Below are 22523 nucleotides of genomic sequence, written 5' to 3'. Positions count from 1 at the left end.
AGCCATTCCGCCAGACACGTTGTCAAAGGTTTCGGGTAATTTCATTCAGAGACTACGCCATATTATTGCTACGCATGGTGGATATGTGGAAAATATCGTACTATAGAGTTTCCCAGACCGCAGCGCCATCTGTTGTTGACAATTGTAACTACTGTAATTTCGAAAGTTTGTCTGCCTGAAAATGTACTGTTGTCCCAAGCATATTGCAACAAACGGTGTATTTCTATCGCTGGTCGTTTAGTTTGTATTGCCGTTTCAAATATACCGGTCATTTTTGAAACACCCTGTATCAGCGGTCACGTGAACATTCTCATACCCATAAACGAGATTCTGGACGGCCATGCAGCACAAAAGCCCGCCAGGATCACCGTGTTGAACAGGCAGCAGTGGCACGTCGTACAGTTACCACAGCACAGGAAAGAGGGCTTGAGAGCCCAGACGTGTTAACATGACGAGTAGCGAAACAGTCATCAGCAGTGGGAGGACTACGGGCAAGAACAGCTGTATCTCGTCTTCCGCTCACGCCGCAGCTTCGACGTGCACGACTCGCCTCGTGTCGCCAGAGGATCACTTGGAAGATAGAATGGCGCACCGTAGTCTTCAGCGACGAAAATACATTCTGCCTGCACGCAAGCGATAGTCGTTTGCGCGTACGACGTACACCTGGTGAACTCTGTCTCGTAGAGTGCAAAAGTCCATGACACCCAGGCCCCATCCAAGGATTTCTGGTCTTTTATGCGATAAGCCACAACTCTAGTTCACTTCTGGCGTTTCTTGGGGGACGCTAACCAGTGTTTGGTACGTGCAAAATGTTGTTAGACACGTTCTTTTGCCGTTCTTCCGAGAGGAAGCTGTTGTGCTGTTCTAACAGGATAATGCTCATGACACGCTGCTTGTGAAACTCAACGTGCTCTACAAGACGTGCAGCAACTTCCCTGGCCAGCACGATCTCCACTCTAGTGTCCCATCGAGCGTATGTGGAATATGATGGGTTGAGAAGTGACTCGCGCGACTCACCAACCAACTCTTCAGAATTACGTGAACAGTTCAAGCAGGCGTGGCGTAACGTATCCCAGAATGTTTGCCATCTGTCCGATCGACAGTATGCCAGAGTCAGCACCTGCACTTCCGCCCGTGGAGGCTACATCACGTGCTAATATTGTGATTTACGTGGATCGATACCTGCTACCTGTAGTGCTATTGATCTGTAAACGTAATCGTTCGATGTACTTGTGAAACGTCCCCTTAGAAAAATTATACATGACTGTGCTTAAACTGACACACAATATTTTTTTTAGAGAACAAACAATGTATTTACCTTAATAATCATAATATATATAGCAGTTCATGCCATCCAGTATTACAAATTTCAAAACTCCGCCATTTCTCTCCCCACATCCACCACTGCTGGCGGCTCACCTCCAACTGCGCAACGCTACGCGCTGTTAACATCCAGCTTCCCAACACTACAATGGCAGACAACAATGCAAACTAGCCACAGAGTGCTACGTAACGTTGCCAATAAGAAAACATAAACAGCCTACTTTCATAGCCCCCATGCTCCCCACAAAAAATTTTACAAATTGTTTTGGGCAGTGGCCAATAATGATTTGATAATATTTTTCATAATTACAATAACAAAGATATCAAATGCACACACTTATTGATACAATGTTGGTCAAAAGTATGTAAGTAGGCTGTTTATGTTTTCTTATTGGCAACGTTACGTAGCGCTCTGTGGCTAGTTTGCATTGTTGTCTGCCATTGTAGTGTTGGGAAGCTGGATGTTAACAGCGCGTAGCGTTGCGCAGTTGGAGGTGAGCCGCCAGCAGTGGTGGATGTGGGGAGAGAAATGGCGGAGTTTTGAAATTTGTAATACTGGATGGCATGAACTGCTATATATATTATGATTATTAAGGTAAATACATTGTTTGTTCTCTATAAAAAAAATATTGTGTGTCAGTTTAAGCAGTCATGTATAATTTTTCTAAGGGGACGTTTCACTTCATATGCACTGTTAAAACAATAAATCTTGAGTGAATTGGAAATCTCTAAAAGGGTGTAATAATTTTTATTCCGGAAGTGTATGTGTGGCGGTGTGACTCACCTCCAGATCCAGTAACTGCTGCTGTGCGTGGTTGCGCAGCACCGATTCGACAGATAACCAGTTGCCCTCGTTGAATATCTGCCACTGCGGCGCCGTGTTCACGTAGAAGAAGGAGGCGTGCTGCTGCGTGTTGAGGATGAAGTCTGCGGAGGGCGCGAGGTGGCCGCGGCTCAGCGTCGTCTGGGCGAGCAGTTGCCTCGCCTTCTCCTCTGACCCCAGCGTCGTCGACAGAGTCTGCTGGACGGCGGACGGCGAGTACGCGTTGCTAGGAGACACGCCCAGGAACAGCTCTCCCGACTCGCAGCCCTGAGTGAATGTCGGTCGCGGCTGCGTCTGCTGTCGCCGGAACCGCAGCAGCGACCTGAGGAGAGTGTTGCCAACTCATTTCCAAACATGTCCCTACACGACATGTGAAAAGTACCTATGTTCACCTTGAAAGTGCCTGACGGCGCAAAAGTCTTGTACAGTTACGACAAAAAAGGATCTAATGACGTACACTGAACAGTCCGCCGGCCGGAGTGGCCGTGCGGTTCTAGCCGCTACAGTCTGGAGCCGGGCGACCGCTACGGTCGCAGGTTCTAATCCAGCCTCGGGCATGGATGTGTGTGATGTCCCTAGGTTAGTTAGGTTTAATTAGTTCTAAATTCTAGGCGACTGATGACCTCAGAATTTAAGTCGCATAGTGCTCAGAGCCAACAGTCCTGTTTTCAAACAAATTAGGGAAGCATACTGCCGTTAGTATTTTGAGCAATTTTAGAATCGAGGAAAATGTCTTTTATGAAATCATCTACACTGATGAGTCAGAACATTATGACCACCGACCTACTATTTATACACTCCTGGAAATGGAAAAAAGAACACATTGACACCGGTGTGTCAGACCCACCATACTTGCTCCGGACACTGCGAGAGGGCTGTACAAGCAATGATCACACGCACGGCACAGCGGACACACCAGGAACCGCGGTGTTGGCCGTCGAATGGCGCTAGCTGCGCAGCATTTGTGCACCGCCGCCGTCAGTGTCAGCCAGTTTGCCGTGGCATACGGAGCTCCATCGCAGTCTTTAACACTGGTAGCATGCCGCGACAGCGTGGACGTGAACCGTATGTGCAGTTGACGGACTTTGAGCGAGGGCGTATAGTGGGCATGCGGGAGGCCGGGTGGACGTACCGCCGAATTGCTCAACACGTGGGGCGTGAGGTCTCCACAGTACATCGATGTTGTCGCCAGTGGTCGGCGGAAGGTGCACGTGCCCGTCGACCTGGGACCGGACCGCCGCGACGCACGGATGCACGCCAAGACCGTAGGATCCTACGCAGTGCCGTAGGGGACCGCACCGCCACTTCCCAGCAAATTAGGGACACTGTTGCTCCTGGGGTATCGGCGAGGACCATTCGCAACCGTCTCCATGAAGCTGGGCTACGGTCCCGCACACCGTTAGGCCGTCTTCCGCTCACGCCCCAACATCGTGCAGCCCGCCTCCAGTGGTGTCGCGACAGGCGTGAATGGAGGGACGAATGGAGACGTGTCGTCTTCAGCGATGAGAGTCGCTTCTGCCTTGGTGCCAATGATGGTCGTATGCGTGTTTGGCGCCGTGCAGGTGAGCGCCACAATCAGGACTGCATACGACCGAGGCACGCAGGGCCAACACCCGGCATCATGGTGTGGGGAGCGATCTCCTACACTGGCCGTACACCACTGGTGATCGTCGAGGGGACACTGAATAGTGCACGGTACATCCAAACCGTCATCGAACCCATCGTTCTACCATTCCTAGACCGGCAAGGGAACGTGCTGTTCCAACAGGACAATGCACGTCCGCATGTATCCCGTGCCACCCAACGTGCTCTAGAAGGTGTAAGTCAACTACCCTGGCCAGCAAGATCTCCGGATCTGTCCCCCATTGAGCATGTTTGGGACTGGATGAAGCGTCGTCTCATGCGGTCTGCACGTCCAGCACGAACGCTGGTCCAACTGAGGAGCCAGGTGGAAATGGCATGGCAAGCCGTTCCACAGGACTACATCCAGCATCTCTACGATCGTCTCCATGGGAGAATAGCAGCCTGCATTGCTGCGAAAGGTGGATATACACTGTACTAGTGCCGACATTGTGCATGCTCTGTTGCCTGTGTCTATGTGCCTGTGGTTCTGTCAGTGTGATCATGTGATGTATCTGACCCCAGGAATGTGTCAATAAAGTTTCCCCTTCCTGGGACAATGAATTCACGGTGTTCTTATTTCAATTTCCAGGAGTGTATAAATCCGCCCAGGCGATAGCAGCGTCACCTGGCGATAATCTCTGCTACTCAGACACGTGCGCGGTAGCGTCAGTGAGCATGTCGTCCGTGTGTAGATGGGAAAGCGGGCGATCTATCTGAGCTTGCCGCGCGGGATTGGCCGAGCGGTCTGAGGCGCTGCAGTCATGGACTCAGTGCGGATGGTCCCGGCGGAGGTTCGAGTCCTCCCTAGGCATGGGTGTGTGTGTTTGTTATTAGGATAATTTAGGTTAAGTAGCGTGTAAGCTTAGGGACTGATAACCTTAGCAGTTAAGTCCCATAAGATTTCACACACATTATTATATGAGCTTGACAAATGACAGATTGTGATGACCTGGAGGCTCGACACTAGCATTTCGAAAATTGCACGCCTTCTCAGGTGTTTGAGGAGTGCTGTGTTGAGTGTCTTCAACAAGTAGTGAAACCAAGGTGAAATCACGCCCAGACGTAGTGAATTTGGGCGGTCACCCCTCATGATTGTTCTGATTGTGGTGGTAAGTTCCTATGGGACGAAACGGCTGAGCTCATCCGTCCATAGGCTTACACACTACTTAATCTAACTTAAACTAACTTATGCTAAGGACAACACACACACACACACACACACCCATACACGAGAGAGACCTCGAACATCCGACGGGGGAAGCCGCGCAAACCGTGGCATGGGGCCTAGACCGAGCGTCTATCCCGCGCGGCACCCCTCATGACGGATGTCGGACGTCGTCGGCTGGGCAGACTGGTAAGACAGGACAGGTGGCGAACTGTGGCGGAACTAACACCACACTTTAATGCTGGGTAGAATACAAGAGTGCCTCAACACACAGCGCACCCAACACTCCTAACGACGGGCCTCCGCAGCTGACGACCTATGCATGTGCCAATATTAACACCGCGACATCGACAACTACGACTGAAAGGGGCATGTGGCCATCGGCATTGGAGGTTGGCTCAGTGGCAGAGCGTTGCGTAGTCCGATACCTTCTTCATCATGCCGATGGAAGGGCGCGAATCCGTCGTCTTCCAGGAGAACAGCTTCATGGCACCTGTGCTGTGGGATGGAGACATGCTGGTGGCGGCTCCGTTGTGTTCTGGGGAACATTCATATGGGGAACCATGGGTTTAGTGAAGCTCGTGCAAGGCACCATGACCATCGAGCAGTATCATACACTGGTTGTACACCACGTAACCCCTTCTTGACGATCATGTCTCTTGTCAGCTGTGGCATTTTTCAATATATGCCATGTCATAAGGAAAGGAGTGTGGTGGAGTGGTTCGAGCAACACAGCAGTGAGTTCCAATTGACGTACTGGACTCCCAACTCGCCAGATCTGAACCCGCTCGAACACATCTGGGATGTGATTGAAAGTGGCGTCAGAGCTCATCGCCCCACACTCGGGAATTTAAGGGAATTAGGTGACTTGTGTGTGAAGATGTGGTGTCAGCTCCCTCCAGTGACGTACCAAGGGCTCATTGCTTCCGTGTCACGACCCGTCGCCGCTGTTTACCGCGACTAAGGTGGACATACCGGCTATTAAGTAGGTGGTCACAATGTACTGGCTGATCAGAGTATGAGTGTTGACAAAGATAGTGAACGCTCAACAACTGGGGTCGCGAATCATATTTCTGCAGCTTTGGTGTCCTCTCCGAGTTTAAGATATGCAGTGCACGTAATAGGTTGATGCACCCACGATGAAATCACTGAATGTTTATTACATTGTGACACTAGATTTTTGCGCGGATCGCTATTTGCCTGTTTCAAAAGTTCGCTTCTTCCAGCACACAAACTGATGAGCACGATGAATATCCTTGGGATCAACAGTTAACCACCCTTTACATTTTTCTTCCTTGTGTAACACACCCTAAATTCCTGTTTTCGGCTTTGACCTTCTCTCTTTTGTAACCCTCTTTTCTTTTTCGGTGCCGAATCTATAATAAAACAATACTAATACTATAGTTACGCATCCCAAAAAAAGAAACTATAGAAGCATATGTTAAGGCCAAAGGAACTGAACTGACCTATGCGGGCTGCGCAACCTTTAATTTTAATATGTGATCACACAAAAAAGACAGAGTCGCCGCAGAAGTTAAGAATGTAATTGTGGAAGTAACAATGGTGTAGAGATAATAGTAGACGCGCTAAATTTTGCCTGATGGTCCCTTGGTTTGGGTCATCGCACGTCGGACCCATTCGGAGCACTTCGCGTAGATTGTCGGACCGATTCGGAGCACTTCGCGTCGATTGTCTTGTATTCACGATTGTTACTAGCGTCATAGTATCCTCAACAGTGGCCATTTTTCTTCTAATCACTATGTTGTATTACAACAACTTTAATTTACGCTTTTTGCTACAAATAGGTACCGCATTTGAAAACGATTGTCTCGTAATTCGGATACCAGCATCTATGTTACTTCTGTGCGCAGTTTGTAGCTTACGAGATTGCAGCTCATCGGCACGAGGGGTGCTACGCAACAAATACGTCAGTATTTCCGCTGTCACGGACCCTCTCCAGGCAGTGAGCGAGATAGAAGAGTCTAATGATCGACGTAAACTGGTAGCAGTTACTTCTGTAAAATATCTGGGAGTATACGTGCGGAACGATTTGAAGTGGAATGATCATATAAAATTAATTGTTGGTAAGGCGGGTACCAGGTTGAGATTCATTGGGAGAGTCCTTAGAAAATGTAGTCCATCAACAAAGGAGGTGGCTTACAAAACACTCGTCCGACCTATACTTGAGTATTGCTCATCAGTGTGGGATCCGTACCAGATCGGGTTGACGGAGGAGATAGAGAAGATCCAAAGAAGAGCGGCGCGTTTCGTCACAGGGTTATTTGGTAACCGGGATAGCGTTACGGAGATGTTTAACAAACTCAAGTGGCAGACTCTGTAAGAGAGGTGCTCTGCATCGCGGTGTAGCTTGCTCGCCAGGTTTCGGGAGGGTGCGTTTCTGGATGAGCTATCGAATATATTGCTTCCCCCTACTTATGCCTCCCGAGGAGATCACGAATGTAAAATTAGAGAGATTAGAGCGCGCACGGAGGCTTTCAGACAGTCGTTCTTCCCGCGAGCCATACGCGACTGGAACAGGAAAGGAAGGTAATGACAGTGGCACGTAAAGTGCCCTCCGCCACACACCAAGTTGTCTTAAAGAATCCAGACAAAACTTTTCAATTGTCTCCGATGTTTCGTAGTTCTGCAAATCAAACTTCGACAGCTTCTGTTGGATTCCGTCACTTTCAGTAAAGTATTGAATAGCTAAAGGAAACATCATCTCAGTCTTATGGTTCGATGTGTCGGTTCCTATGCCGTAAAATGTCACTTCTTGCAATTGTTTTATGCATTCGAACACGGAGTGTGGTGCGATATTTCCACAATCGCTGTAGCTTTGGTCCTGGTTGCAGACTGCTTTGCTGCGACTTTGGAGTCAGGATGCAATGCGGTATTCAGTTTTACAATGATTGACAACTTTATAAGCTGTTGATAGTTTTGCAACAGCAACGAGCAATTCTTCCTGGTTATCTTCTTTAATAACGAATGTAGCAATAGGCTTTGATGTCGACACTACCGCGAATCTATTTGTACGATCCTTCGTAGAAATGTGTTGCCTCATATCTGCCTCAACTCCGTGAGTTATTGAGATGAAACATCTACAAATCTCACACAACGCTTCGTGATCCGTACGTCGAGCCTTGACAAAAGACCACTCTTTTGTGCAATCATCCGAAACGTGACAGTTTACCTTTCCATCCTTAGAAATTTTTGTAAGCTATAACAAGATAAGTTAGTAAACTATAATAAGTAAACAATCGACAATAACACTCTAATCATCGAAGTAGACGTCACTATTCACTTCACGCCCTATACACGCGATGGAAACACTTCAGATATTACTGACTTGCCCTTGTTGTTTGTATTAGGTTTAGAAAGAACCGTCTTATCGCATCGCTAATCAAATGGGAAATGCCCGATTCTTGCGGGTGGCGCAGCTTAAATACGAAGGAAATCCCAGAAGTATGGTCTCCTATTTTTTTACAAGTACATAGATCTGTTTATTTCTACAATGGTTTACATCAGTTTACAGCTTGAACATTTAGCTATTTTTCGACATAATCAACATTTCTTTCGATAAATTTTTGTAGACGCTGTGGCAGTTTTTGTACGCCCATGTCATACCAGCTCGCCGCCATGCTGTTCAGAAAGTTATGAACTTCTTCATTCACCTTGTCGTCGGAGCTGAATCGCTTTCCGGCCAAATGTTCTTTTAACCTAGGGAACACGTGATAGCCACTAGGCGCCAAGTCAGGGCTATAGGGTGTGTGGGTGATTATGTTCCACTGAAACTGTTGCAGGAGAGCAACGGTTTGCCCAGCGATATGTGGGGGAGCGTTGTCATGGAGAATGTGTACGCCCTTGCTCAGCATTCCTCTTCTCCGGTTCTGAATTGCCCGTTTTGAGTTTTTGCAGAGTCTCACAGTACCTGTCAGCGTTAATTGTGGTCCCAGCGATTCAGCTCCGACGACGAGGTCAAAGAAGAGGTTCATAACTTTCTGAACAGCATGGCAGCGAGCTGGTATTACATGGGCATACAACAACTGCCACAGCGTCTACAAAAATGCATCGACAGAAATAGTGATTATGTCGAAAAATAGCTAAATGTTCAAGCTGTAAACTGATGTAAACCATTGTAGAAATAAACAGGTCTATGTAGTTATAAAAAAGTAGGCGACATTACTTTTGGGACTACCCTCGTAGTTGCAGCCCCTCACTACAGGAGAAGTCTGGTATTTTCTCGAATGACGGCGCTAGATATAGATCGTGCTTGCATCGCCGATAACAAATACGCAACATGGAACGCTATCTGTGAGACATAAACATTTACATGTTGCGCGAACAGATGTCGTTACTTTAGTATCTGAGCCAAGCTGATAACAGTATTTTGCCAAATCTGGACAAAACTGGGTCTTGTCTATAGGCTGGGACAAAAAGGTCCATAATGGTAAGGCTCCCGACATAATGCAGTGGATGGCAACACCATTGTCGGTATAAAAGGAGTCGGGGAGCGTTTTGTCGACAATAACATAGCAATTACAGCAGAACGGGTCGGTCATGAGAGCTCACTGACTTGGAACGTGGACTAGCTCTTGGACGTCACTTGAGTAACAAATAAATCCATCAGGCTTATTTCAACCCTGCTCCAGCCGACTGTTGGCGATGTGATTGAGAAGTGGAAACGGAAAGCTAAACAGCTACTTCAAGACCAAGCAGACACCTAAAGTACTGAGAGACGCAGACCAAAGTGCACTGCGCAAGATAGTTGTAAAAATCGGATGAAATCTGCAGAACGAGTCACTCGTGAGTTCCACACTGCTAGCAGATGTGCAGCTAGTACGATGTCTGTGGGCAGGAAACTAAAAATGGGGTACAGTGGTCCTCGTAAACCAAACATTTCTGCAGTCAACGCTAAGCGACAGTTGAGGTGATGTAAAGAACGACGCCAATGGACTGAGTATGACTGGAAACGAATGATTTGGAGGGATGAATCACGCTGTATCCTGTGACACTCCGATGAAAGGTGGATGGGTTGGCGAATGCTTGGGGAACGTTACCTGTCTTCGTGAGTAGTCCAACAGTGAGACACGGAGGAGGTGGTGTTACGGTGTGGGAGTATTTTTCGTGGTTAGGGAGTTCGCCTTATTGAGGTTAAGAAAACGCAAAATTTCAGAAGAATATGTACAGCTCTGCCTACTGAGTACAGTAGATGAACACTTCCGAGACATGCATGCATGTCCGAAGGAACCTGCCATCGCATTTCTGAATAACACAGGCGCTGCAGTATCGTATCCACGATGACTGTGGACTAACTGATTTGAGCACGCCACCTAGCGGGAACGTCAGGAACTGTGTTAGGCGGAAATAAAACTTTAAAATACGCTGCATTCAATGCTCTATCAAACATTTCTGTAAATTATTTACACTTTCCACAATTAAAGCTTACTTCTGTATAACTAATTTATAAACACACTGTATGGTTTCATCTAGACCGCTTACAGGTACAGCAAGTCACACATTCTGCCACGCGCCTTACAGTAGTCCCTGTTTAGAAAACCGTAGTGAGCCAACTAGGACGGATCAACTGTAAAGTAAGTTGGGAAACACTGACAGATGAACGTACTGTACGACTCCGGCCAGTTCACGCGATTTCATCTTGAGCCAGGACAAACTGTCAATTGTAATCGGTAAGTTACTTCCGGCGATGACAGGAAATGACGTCTTAATTAAAGGGTATGAGGAAGGAGGCAAAGATGGTTCAAACTTAATTTCCCGTTGACGTCCGTGCAGACTGAGCAGCATTTCATATGAACGTGAAAGACGGGAGGGGGAGGGGGCAAGGGAGAAGGAAGAGGGGCCTTCAACCGAAGCTTTATGCGAACAATTATCCCAGTATTTTGCCACAAAAAAGTGGCTCCGGGCACTATGGGACTTAACATATGTAGTCATCAGTCCCCTAGAACTTAGAACTACTTAAACCTAACTATCCTAAGGACATCACACACATCCATGCCCGAGGCAGGATTCGAATCTGCGACCGTAGCAGTCGCGCGGTTCTGGACTGCGCGCCTAGAACCGCTAGACCACCGCGGCCGGCTTGCCACAAAATATCTAGGAAATATATATTTGTGTACTAACAGTCGTTCGGAAATAAGTCAGTAAGTCGATCCATGTTAGTAGAGCGAAGAACATACGATTCATCAGGATGGTGTGTAAATAATCACTGACAGACGAGTCAGTAGTCCATATCAGTAAACTTACTATCATCACAGCTAGAACAATTTTTCAGATCCTTAAATCGAGAAAACTAAAATGGTATTTTAACCTATCTGAACTACTTGAGCCTTGCTGATGACATCGCGCTGCTTGTGACTAGTGCAACCTAAGCTGAAAAGAGTCAGGAGTCTGTTTCATCAACAGTGGTCTTGTTGGTCTTAGAGGAAATCCCCAGATCCTAAAGGTGGGAAAAGTGAGAAGGAATATATACTAATAAAACCTCTCCGAATCACTTCTGTGTCTACTTGCGACACCGCTCTGTTGTCTCTAGCGCAAACAAAGTACAACACCGAAACAGTGCAAATTTATAAGTACGCCATAAAATGATATTTAGAAAAGTAAAATGACGTATAAGCAGAAAAAATCACAAATGAATAACAAAGTTACTGAATCTATCGTTGCATGTAGGACAGTCGAAAACAAATAGATGGACAACAAAAGAAATAAACACAAGAGTAAAAGTGACCTGGAATGCCAACTAAATAGAGTTTTCAAAACGAATATTCCAATGTGTCTAAATGGAAAGTTCACGATCAGTGCAGATTTCCAATACTGACATCTCAGTGATGTACTCCATGGACTTTTAATGCGATAACAATTCGAAAACTGAGAGCTGCTGAGCAGCCAATGGTTTGATGGTTGGTTGATCTGGGAAGGAGACCAAACAGTGAGGTCATCGGTCCCATAGGATCAGGGAAGGATGGGAAAGGAAGTCGTCCGTGCCCTTTAAAAGAAATCACCCGACATTTGCATGAAGCGATTTAGGAGAATCATGGAAAACCTAAATCAGGATGGCCGAATGAAGGTTTGAACCTACATTCGGTCCTCCCATGTTACGGCGTAAAGTCAAGCGCCGCGCCACTTGGGGAACGATAGAGGAGAGAAGACTGTGAGAAGGGGTCAGCCAATCGCACACTGACCAACCTCCCTTCCAGGACGACAATGCGACAACAGTGGGCCCTAGGTGAAGAGGACATGAGCCCCATGCCCGACTGTTGGCGGCCTGTATGACCTCATTCTGTTCCCACACCTCCTCCTTTACCTCGAACGGATATGGATCCCCTACACTTCCCGTAAACTTGATCCCCCTCACCCGTTTGTCTCTCCCATCCTCTTCCACGCCCGTCTGCTGCTGCGCCTGTATTCCCACGTCCCACCTGCTCTCCATATCTCCACTCTCCATACCCTCGCCCAAGGTGGCTTCGACCAACTCCCCCTCAATGATGATGCCCTCATCCCCTCCATCTACCCCTCCTGCCAACTTTGATCCTCCCCTTCCACCACCTGTGTTTTTTCCCAAGGGCACCCTCTCTCCCTTCTCTCCCTCCTCCCTCCCCCGGGCTTCCCCTACCCCCCTACCTTCTTTCCTCCCATCTGGCATCTACACACTCCCCTCTCCCTCCCCCCCCCCCCACCTTTTGCCCTTTTGGTAGATCCCCAGACTCGTACACATACAGTGAACATTCGCGCGCCAGAGAGCGTCGCCAGTGTTTGTGTGCCATCGTGTTAGTGATTCAGTGTTTCGTCGTTTGTGCTCCTTCGTTCTCATGTGTCATTTCTGTCGTCTCTGTTAGTGTCGGAGTGCTGAGCGTTTTTTAATTGGACACTGCACCTGTGAACGAGTTCATGTATTTTAACTTTGTGTGTCTACTGTTGTTTATGCGCCGTGTTGTTTCGTCTTTCCGATGTCTCCTCTTGTAGTGAATGTATTATCTATGGCCGAAGAGCGGCGTTGTTTTGCCGCTGACGGCCTACTTTGTATCAGGTTTCAAAATGACAATAAAGAAAGAAAAAAGAAATTGTTGGCGGCCCAGTTCAATAGCAGCTTCAAGATTAGCCACTTGGCTAGCAGCGTCAACGATAGCGACTTCGACAGCAGTTTAGAACAGACTTTAGTCAGTTAGAGATCAGCGGTCACTGCAAAGACTGATTATTTCGTATGCCGCCCTTTGCTTGCAGCACATCTGTGTAATTATCAAAGTTAAGTATTGTAATTATCTTATTGTAATAAAACTCATTAATCCAAATTGTCTGATTGTTTGTCTAGCGAACCGATTACGCAGGATTGACGACGAGACTGTCCCGAATGTGAGTCCAATGTGCTAACCACTGCGCCACCTCACTCTGCTGAGCAAACAATGAAGCATTAAATGTTGGCAGCAAACTGGAGACAGGAAAACAAGCAAATGACTCAGAGGCAGTGCTGGCACACGTATCCAGGTGAATAGATGGAGGACAGACCAAGAGCGTTTCTTGCTGGATTCCAAGATATTAGACAACGTGCAGAAGAAACATGTCTGCGTAAGCGTAGAGGACCTTTATGCGTAGAAAAGTCTAGAGGGTAAAGGGAGCAACAGTGGTTGTATAGTCGCTGATATTGATAACTCTTGCAATATTTTTATCTGTGTATCTCGAAATATTCAGAGACGTACAGCTATTCCCAGAACTCCTGTGTGGGCTATCATTTTCATGTGGTAGCGAAACTTGGAAGATACTCTATCGCGTTAATACAGAACCGATTTACGCTGGAAAAAATTAGTTATAACTTTGGCCACTAGTTGCAAATCTGGCGGTGTGAAAGCAAGAAAGACATATAGAAATGATTCCATATCTAATAGACTAGGAACGTGACGTGGGCAGAAAAGGTCAAACAAGTGAGAAAGGTATAATGTTGATTTTATTATCAATGGTTAAAGCTTGTCAAATGACAGCATGGATGTCACACTGTCATACAAACGGTGTAAAGAGCCATATTTGCATCTGGTGGCCGAAACTGGAACTAATTTTTTTTACAGCATAAATCGGTTCCACATTAACGTATTAGAATATCTACGAGGGTAATCCCAAAAGTAAGTTCTCCTACTTTTTTTATAAGTACATAGACCTGTTTATTTCTACAATGGTTTACATCAGTTTACAGCTTGAACATTTAGCTATTTTTCGACATAATCAACATTTCTGTCGATGCATTTTTGTAGACGCTGCGGCAGTTTTTGTATGCCCATGTCGTACCAGCTCGCCGCCATGCTGTTCAGAAAGTTATGAACCTCTTCTTTCACCCCTTCGTCGGAGCTGAATCGCTTTCGGGCCAAATGTTCTTTTAACCTAGGGAACAGGTGATAGTCACTGGGCGCCAAGTCAGGACTATAGGGTGGGTGGGTGATTGTCTTCCACTGAAACTGTTGCAGGAGGGAAACGGTTTGCCGAGCGATGTCTGGGCGAGCATTGTTAAGGAGAATGTGTACGCCCTTGCTCAACATTCCTCTTCTCCGGCTCTGAATCGCCCGTTTTGAGTTTTTGCAGAGTCTCACAGTACCTGTCAGCGTTAATTGTGGTCCCAGCGATACAGCTCCGACGACGAGGTGAAAGAAGAGGTTCATGACTTTCTGAACAGCATGGCGGCAAGCTGGTATGACATCGGTATACAAAGGGTTCACATGGCTCTGAGCACTATGGGACTTAACATCTGAGGTCATCAGTCGCCTAGAACTTAGAACTACATGAAACTAACTAACCTAAGGAGAACACACACATCCATGCCAGAGGCAGGATTCGAACCTGCGACCGTAGGGGTGGCGCGGTTCCGAACTGAAGCGCCTAGAACCGCTCGGCCACACAGGCCGGCCATGGGCACACAAAAACTGCCACAGCGTCTACAAAAATGCATCGACAGAAATAGTGATTATGTCGAAAAATAGCTAAATGTTCAAGCTGTAAACTGATGTAAACCATTGTAGAAATAAACAGGTCCATGTAATTATAAAAAAAGTAGGAGAACTTACTTTTGGGATTATCTTCGTACTAAGCTTCGCTACCATACAATACTTCCAGCGCGCACTGGAACTCCGTCAGTAGCTGCACTTCAATTATAACCATCTGGTGTTAAGCAATGAATAGCTTAATTAATACTTTTCTGCTGGTTTCAACTAACTGTGCTCGAGTTTTGAAGAATTGTAGCCGGCCAGGGTGGCCGAGCGGTTCTAGGCGCTACAGTCTGGAACCGCGCGACCGCTACGGTTGCAGGTTCGAATCCTGCCTCGGGCATGGATGTGTGTGATGTCCTTAGGTTAGTTAGGTTTAGGTAGTTGTAAGTTCTAGGGGTCTGATGGCCTCAGATGTTGAGTCCCATAGTGCTCAGAGCCATTTGAACCAGTTTGAAGAATTGTGACGTCACCCGTCTGCACGGTAACTCGCAGTAACGAACGTTTACTTCAGGCACTAGCGAACCAGGGTCCAAACCGGAGCTTCACAGCAGCTACGTATAATCCCACTTGCACACGTTCCCCAAAGATGGGAACGAAGCTTTGGGCTGCTGCAAGAAGTTAATTCGGGCGCGGCATAAGAAATGTTCAAATGTGTTTGAATTCCTAAGGGACCACCTGCTGAGATCATCGGTCCCTAGACTTACACACTACTTATACTACACTACTGCCCATTAAAATTGCTACACCAAGAAGATGACGGGCTACAGACGCGAAATTTAACCAACAGGAAGAAGATGCTGTGATATGCAAATGATTAGCTTTTCAGAGCATTCACACGAGGTTGACGCCGGAGGCGACACCTACAACGTGCTGACATGAGGAAAGTTTCCAACCGATTTCTCATACACAAACAGCAGTTGACTGGCGTTGCCTGGTGAAAAGTTGTTGTGATGGATGCCTCGTAAATGCGTACCGTCACGTTCCCGACTTTGATAAAGATCGGATTGTAGCCTATCACGATTGCGCTTTATCGTATCGCGACATTGCTGTTCGCGTTGGTGGAGATCCAATGACTGTTAGCAGAATATGGAATGGATGGGTTCAGGAGGGTAATACGGAACGCCGTGCTGGATCCCAACGGCCTCGTATCACTAGCAGTCGAGATGACAGGCATCTTATCCGCATGGCTGTAACCGATCGTGCAGCCACGTCTCGATCCCTGAGTCAACAGATGGGGACGTTTGCAAGACAACAACCATCTGCGCGAACAGTTCGACGACGTTTGCAGCAGCATGGACTATCAGCTCGGAGACCATGGCTGCGGTTACTCTTGACGCTGCATCACAGACAGGAGCGCCTGCGATGGTGTACTCAACGACGAACCTGGGAGCACAAATGGCAAAAGGTCATTTTTTCGGATGAATCCAGGTTCTGTTTACTGCATCATGATGGTCGCATCCGTGTTTGGCGACATCACGGTGAACGCACATAGGAAGCGTGTATTCGTCATCGCCATACTGGCGTATCACCCGGCGTGATGGTATGGGGTGCTATTGGTTACACGTATCGGTCACCTCTTGTTCGCACTGACGGCACTTTGAACAGTGGACGTTAGATTTCAGGTGTATTACGACCCGTGACTCTACCCTTCATTCGATCCCTGCGAAACCCTACATTTCAGCATGATAATGCACGACTGCATGTTGCAGGTCCCGTACGGGCCTTTCTGGATACAGAAAATGTTCGACTGCTGCTCTGGCCAGCACATTCTCCAGATCTCTCACCAAATGAAAACGTCTGGTCAATGGTGGCCGAGCAACTCGCTCGTCACAATACGCCAGTCACTACTCTTGATGAACTGTGGTATCGCGTTGAAGCTGCATGGGCAGCTGTACCTGTACACGCCATCCAAGCTGTGTTTGACTCAATGCCCAGGCGTATCAAGGCCGATATTACGGCCAGAGGTGGTTGTTCTGGGTACTGATTTCTCAGGATCTATTCACCCAAACTTGAAAATGTAATCACATGTCAGGTCTAGTATAATATATTTGTCCAATGAATACCCGCTGATCATCTGCATTTCTTCTTGGTGTAGCAATTTTAATGGCCAGTAGTGTAAGAACAACACATTCACCCATGCCCGACGGAGGATTCGAACCTCCGGCGGGAGGGGCCGCGCAATCGGTGACATGGCGCCTCTAACCGAGCGTCCACTCCGCGCGGCTCGAGCACGGCGTAATAGCCCGTGTTATTTTAATAGATGTAATCTACAGTATGTGCATAGCGATTTCTCATTGTATTTATATCGGGATCCAGTGTTGCGTGAGCGACGTACCCGAGCAGCTGGTGGTGCGAGTAGAAGGTGCTGGCCTTGTCGGCGTCGTGGCACGCCTCTATGACGGGCAGCCATTGGCGGGAGACGTTGAAGCCCAGCTCGAAGACGCGCAGCTTGCCCGACGGCCCGCACCGCCGCGCCGTCTTGTGGGCCTCGGCCAAGGGGCGGTTCTCGCACCACAGGTTACCAGCCGTAACGCGGCCGCCGGGCGCCTGCAAAGTGTCAGTCATCTTCACAGCTCCTCTGTGCGCACTACGCGGATGTGAAAATGCAAATGCAGCACGGAGTGTACCTGCAAAGTTTGGAGTGTGCATGGAGAGCAAGTGTTGGGCAGTATCACATTTAAGGGGCTCCGGAACGCCCTATACTTGCAATGTTAAAATAACGCTTATAAATTACATCTTTCCTCACAAAGTATTTGAGGTAGGAAGTTGAACTTTTTACAGATTATTTATTGGAATATGGGCTACAACGTAACACAGGGATTTTACAAAATTTTAGTTCAGTTATTAAAGATGATTTTTTTCAATTGTAATGAAAATTCACAACATTTTTTTGCAATTTTTTATCTATATATTCAAAAATATACAGTTTTTTGGAAAAAGGCTGTGTTAAATTATGCAGAAGGTACTGTGTAACATTTACTGAAAGTTTGAAACAAATATGTTTGGAAGATCCTTAGAAAACATGTAATTAGTATGAGAAAATAAAAGTTTTGGGAATCGAGCGACAAAGATTGGATTAACTTTTTAGTGCATTCCAGGTCCATAGGATGGATTATCTTCATCCTCTGCAAACTCCTCCTCCAACTTCCTCTTGTTCCTCCTCCTGTTTACTCTTGCTTGTATTTCTAGACTCTTTACAGCCCTGTCTGCAGCCCGAAGGCGTTCCTTGTCTAAAGCAAGCATCGCTCGTACCATGTTAGAATGTTATTATTTACAGTAATAACACATACCTTTGGTTTTCCAACATTTCTCCTTTTCTTAAAAGCCTTCAGAGGATTTCTAATAACTTTACTTTTACTCATTATTATACTTCAACAAAACAGAGACTCAAGAAACAGAATTAATTACGAATATTTTCGAGATAACGACAGAGTAAATAAACATGAAACAATCGACAATCACACCAGCGATATATATTGAACCATCACAGGTTAGCCACAACACATACTTTATCTCACATTACTAAAATGTACCTGATGAACACGGACGTTAATAATGACACCATTTGACAGCAGTTTAACAGCGCCACAGTGGGTCACGCCCATGTAGAACACATTTCAAAAAAAAATTAAAAATAGTTGTAGTCTTCGGAATTGCATAAATTATATATCTATTAAAAGGTAATAGTCTGCAGATTCAGAAAACGCAAAAAAGTAAAAATTGAACTTTTCATGATTTTTGAGCCTTTCCGGAGCCCCTTAAGGGGTCTGCTACGTGAACACAAATGTAAGAACCTTCAACATCGTAGCGCGTCAGCAATCGTTGGTTAATATATTAAAAAACTAAAAAGCCGCCTCGATTGCGAAAAAAGCACCTAGTGTTAAGTGTTAACCCAGGTTTCGGCGTAGATAACTGCACTTTCTTCAGAACAACAATAAAACCCACAAGTGCCTAAGAAGACCTTTGTCAATGGTTAAAAGAACACCATAGCTATACATTTTTAAACGAAAAAGAAAAGGAAAACACAAACAGTACATACGTACAAAGTCAAAACCACTACTTAACTTAATGGGTGACGCTCCACCTCACACCGGCCTACTTTATGGCGGGTCACGGCCCATCGAACATGGTTACATATACGGATACAAATACTCAAAACAAATATGAAATTAAATATTGATGTCTGAGTCATTTAGTTAGATTCCTTTGATGTGATAAACATATATACATTGCACGTATACAGATATAAACATCGACACAAAATCAGATTAAATTTTCAGTTTCGAGACATTTCTGTTATGTGAGATATCCTTACATCATTCGTACTTAGGAGGACAGTAATAGTTGTACGTATTGACACCTTCAGCTCGCGGTATAATTTTCCTTGCTGTGTGCATGCCACTATTACATGTTTAAATCGTCTTCTTTTTCACTGCAACAACCACGCACTGGGGAAGCTACAACTTTTATTTGAAAAAGGCGACTATGGTAACACACACGTCCCAACCGCATTCGTAGCCCTGGTACCGTTTACTCATCCTGATTCTAGTGTACCACGGTTTCCTCGGCAGGTTCCATCCACAGTTCTGGATGAATACGGGCGTAAAATCTTCCTTTGTTTCTTGGGGTTTTCATCCATTCCTTATCTCCTTGTTCCATTATTCCTTTAAGACTGTTGGCGCATTTTCCCTATAAGGTCATTACAGGGGTATCTAATTCCTTCGAATATACCTTCCTTTAGCATATCTCTCTGCTATTTCGTTCCCAATGATGCCTGAATGCCCCCTGAACCACAGGAGGTTAACGTCAATGCCAACTTTTCTTCTAGTATGAATCAAACTGAATGTATCTTATACTATATATAATGGGGAGTGGTCACATTCCGATAAGTTTATATCCTTTGGAAGGTGTTTTGAAAGTCAGTTACGAACAAAACTGTTTGAAATGCGTTCCTTGTCCCATAGGTAGGTGGTTAGCACAATGGACTCGCACTCGAGAAGACGACGGTTCAAACACGCGTCCGGCCATCCTAATTTTGGTCTCCGTTATTTCACTAAATCGCTTCAGGTAAATGCCGGGGTGGTTCCTGTGAAAGGGCACGGTCGACTTCCCTCCCCTCTCCTCCCTAATACGATGGGACCGATGGTCTCGCTGTTTGGTCCCCTCACCCCGAATCAACCAACCATCCAACCTACCATAAGTAGACACTTCGCGAACTGCTAGTATTTCAGCAGTATAAATGGATGCTTCACTAGGTACAGCATAGCCTCCCTGAAGTGTTTGTTAATGGGCAGTAGAAAACAACTTCTGGTGTCTTGGAGCGGTGCATGTACTTTCGACTTAATTTAGCCAACCGTTTTCGCTTCCCAAGGCTGTGTTCTAGTATACTGTTGTCTCGTTGTAATAATGCTCGAAGCTGATGATAGTTATAAGAAGAGGAGCTCTATGCATATGGTTTTATTTTTTTACTTTTGGGCTGGAGGATTTGATGTAACTGCTGGATTTTCCTGGTCGTCACGTTCTTGTGGTCCTTGTGCGGTTTCTTTTGTATTGGTCGGCGCTGTCGACATGCAACCGGATATGTTTTCATTGCTCTGTACTGAAGCTTGTCCTATTTCTCTAATACGAGATGCGTTTGGAAAGTCCGTGCAAAGTCCGAGAGATGGCACCACCGGCGCGTATCGAGGTCATGCTTAGTTAGTAGCATCTTTGAAAAGAACGCATACCAAGTTTCAGTCATATTGGTCTATTTCTTTGTGTTCGGCATTCGTGTGAATCAAGGAAGTCGAGCGATTGTCAAAAAATGGACGAAAAAGAATTTCGTGTGGTGATTAAACATTATAAAAGGCAAAACGCTTCAGAAGACTAAAGAGAAGCTTGATAAACATTGCGATGACTCTGCACCTTCGATTAGAAGAGTTTGTAAGTGTTTTCAAAATTGTTGGAGTGGCCTTATGGGCACAAGTGATGCTGAACGTTCTGGACGCCCTGTGGAGGTTACGACTCCAGAAATCATTGATAAAATCCATGGTATGGTGATGGATGACAGAAGAGTTAAGGTGCGTGAGATTGCTAGTGCTGTGGGCATCTCGAATGAAGGCGTACATAATATTTTGCATAAACATTTGGACATGAGAAAGCTCTCCGCAAGACAGATTCCGCGACTGCTCACGCTTGACCAAAAACGGAATCGTGTGAAGTGTTGCAAGGATGGTTCGCAGCTGTTCAGCAAGAATCCGCAGGACTTTAAGCGTCGTTTCGTCACTGTGGATGAAACATGGATACATTACTATACTCCTGAGACCAAACAACAATCTGAACAATGGGTTACCAAGGAAGAATCTGCACCAAAAAAGGCGAAGACCAGTCCTTAGGCCGGAAAGGTTATGGCGACTATCTTTTGGGATTCGCAAGGGATAATCCTCATCGACTGTCTGGAAAAGGGTAAAACTATTACAAGTACATATTATTTATCGTTATTGGACCGTTTGAAAACAGAGAACGCCGGCGATTGCACCACAAAGAAGTCCTTTTCCGTCACGACAATGCACCAGCACACACCTCAGCAGTTGTGGTCGCAAAATTAATCGAAATAGGATTCCAACGCGTTTCACATCCCCCCTATTCTCCAGACTTGGCTTCCTCGGACTACTATTTGTTCCCCAATTTCTGGAAATGGCTGGCGGGACAAAGATTTTATTCAGGCGAGGAGGTGATTGCAGCAACTAACAGCTATTTTTCAGACTTGGACAATCCCTATTATTCGGAATGGATCAACAAATTAGAACAGCGTTGGGTGAAGTGTATAAGTCTAAAAGGAGACTATGTCGAAAAATATAAAGGTTTACCAAAGACACGTAAGAAGTTTTTGTTTTTGCACAGACTTTTCAAACGCCCCTCGTAGGTTGCTTTTAGGGTAGGAATTGATGCTGTTGCTGCATCAAGATAATACTAAAATTTTATAATATCTTGCCAATGATGACGATGAGGTGGTTAGCGTCTTAATCCGGTCCTCTGTAGTTCCTTGATATTTGACCCTGTGTGTTTTAGTTACTTTCCGCTTTCGTGATGGGTTCTTGGTCATTCGAAGATAATGTTGAGCTGTGTTAAGGGTTAGAAAGCTGTCGCTATCTCGAAATGCTGACCAACTGCATTGCCTTCACACTGAGTCACTGGCCGCCTGCTAGCGGTAAAGCTGTGATCACTAGCGTGGCGCGGACGCGGAATACGTGTCTTCTCGGCTCACAATGGAGCGTTTCTCGACGAGTCCGTAATTATCCGCTGCTAGGGCGACAGAGACTGGTGGTCGGTGTAGCGTGCGCGGTACTATGAACTGTTTTTGGGAATAAACGGTTGAAGGCTACCTCGCACGGCCAATGCCTAATTCCGACAAATAGCACGTGGGGTCTTTGGGCGAGGACACTAACCCCCTTATAGTTGTTTGTATCTCTACGGCATAGTGACCTGATCCCAAGGGTTAGTCGCAAATATTCACCGCCTTGGTGAATATAGGATTATGTCGATAGCGGATAGGCGTTCTTCCGGTTTCGGAATCAATGTTGGCGTTCTGTCATTCAAAACATCAAGACCGAAGTCACCCATTATGTGA

At 46.2% G+C, this 22523-nt stretch overlaps 2 protein-coding genes across 2 annotated transcripts in view; one reads left to right on the top strand and one right to left on the bottom strand.

Moving 5' to 3' along the window:
* The window catches only part of LOC126175825 (juvenile hormone epoxide hydrolase 1-like), a 507162-nt gene that overhangs the window by 156901 nt on the left and 327738 nt on the right, over positions 1-22523 (top strand). The window lies entirely within an intron of this gene.
* LOC126175826 (uncharacterized) overlaps positions 1-22523 on the bottom strand; it is a 124963-nt gene that overhangs the window by 22049 nt on the left and 80391 nt on the right. The window contains exons 3-4 of the mRNA XM_049922822.1: positions 17250-17461; positions 2108-2468 (exon numbers count right to left, since the gene is read on the bottom strand). Coding sequence (XP_049778779.1) covers positions 2108-2468; positions 17250-17461 — 573 coding nt within the window. The remainder of the gene's footprint in view (positions 1-2107; positions 2469-17249; positions 17462-22523) is intronic.

This window comes from Schistocerca cancellata, chromosome 3 (assembly GCF_023864275.1).
Source record: "Schistocerca cancellata isolate TAMUIC-IGC-003103 chromosome 3, iqSchCanc2.1, whole genome shotgun sequence".
Taxonomy (NCBI): Eukaryota; Metazoa; Arthropoda; class Insecta; order Orthoptera; family Acrididae; genus Schistocerca; species Schistocerca cancellata.
This window is presented reverse-complemented; position numbering and strand designations above follow the sequence as displayed.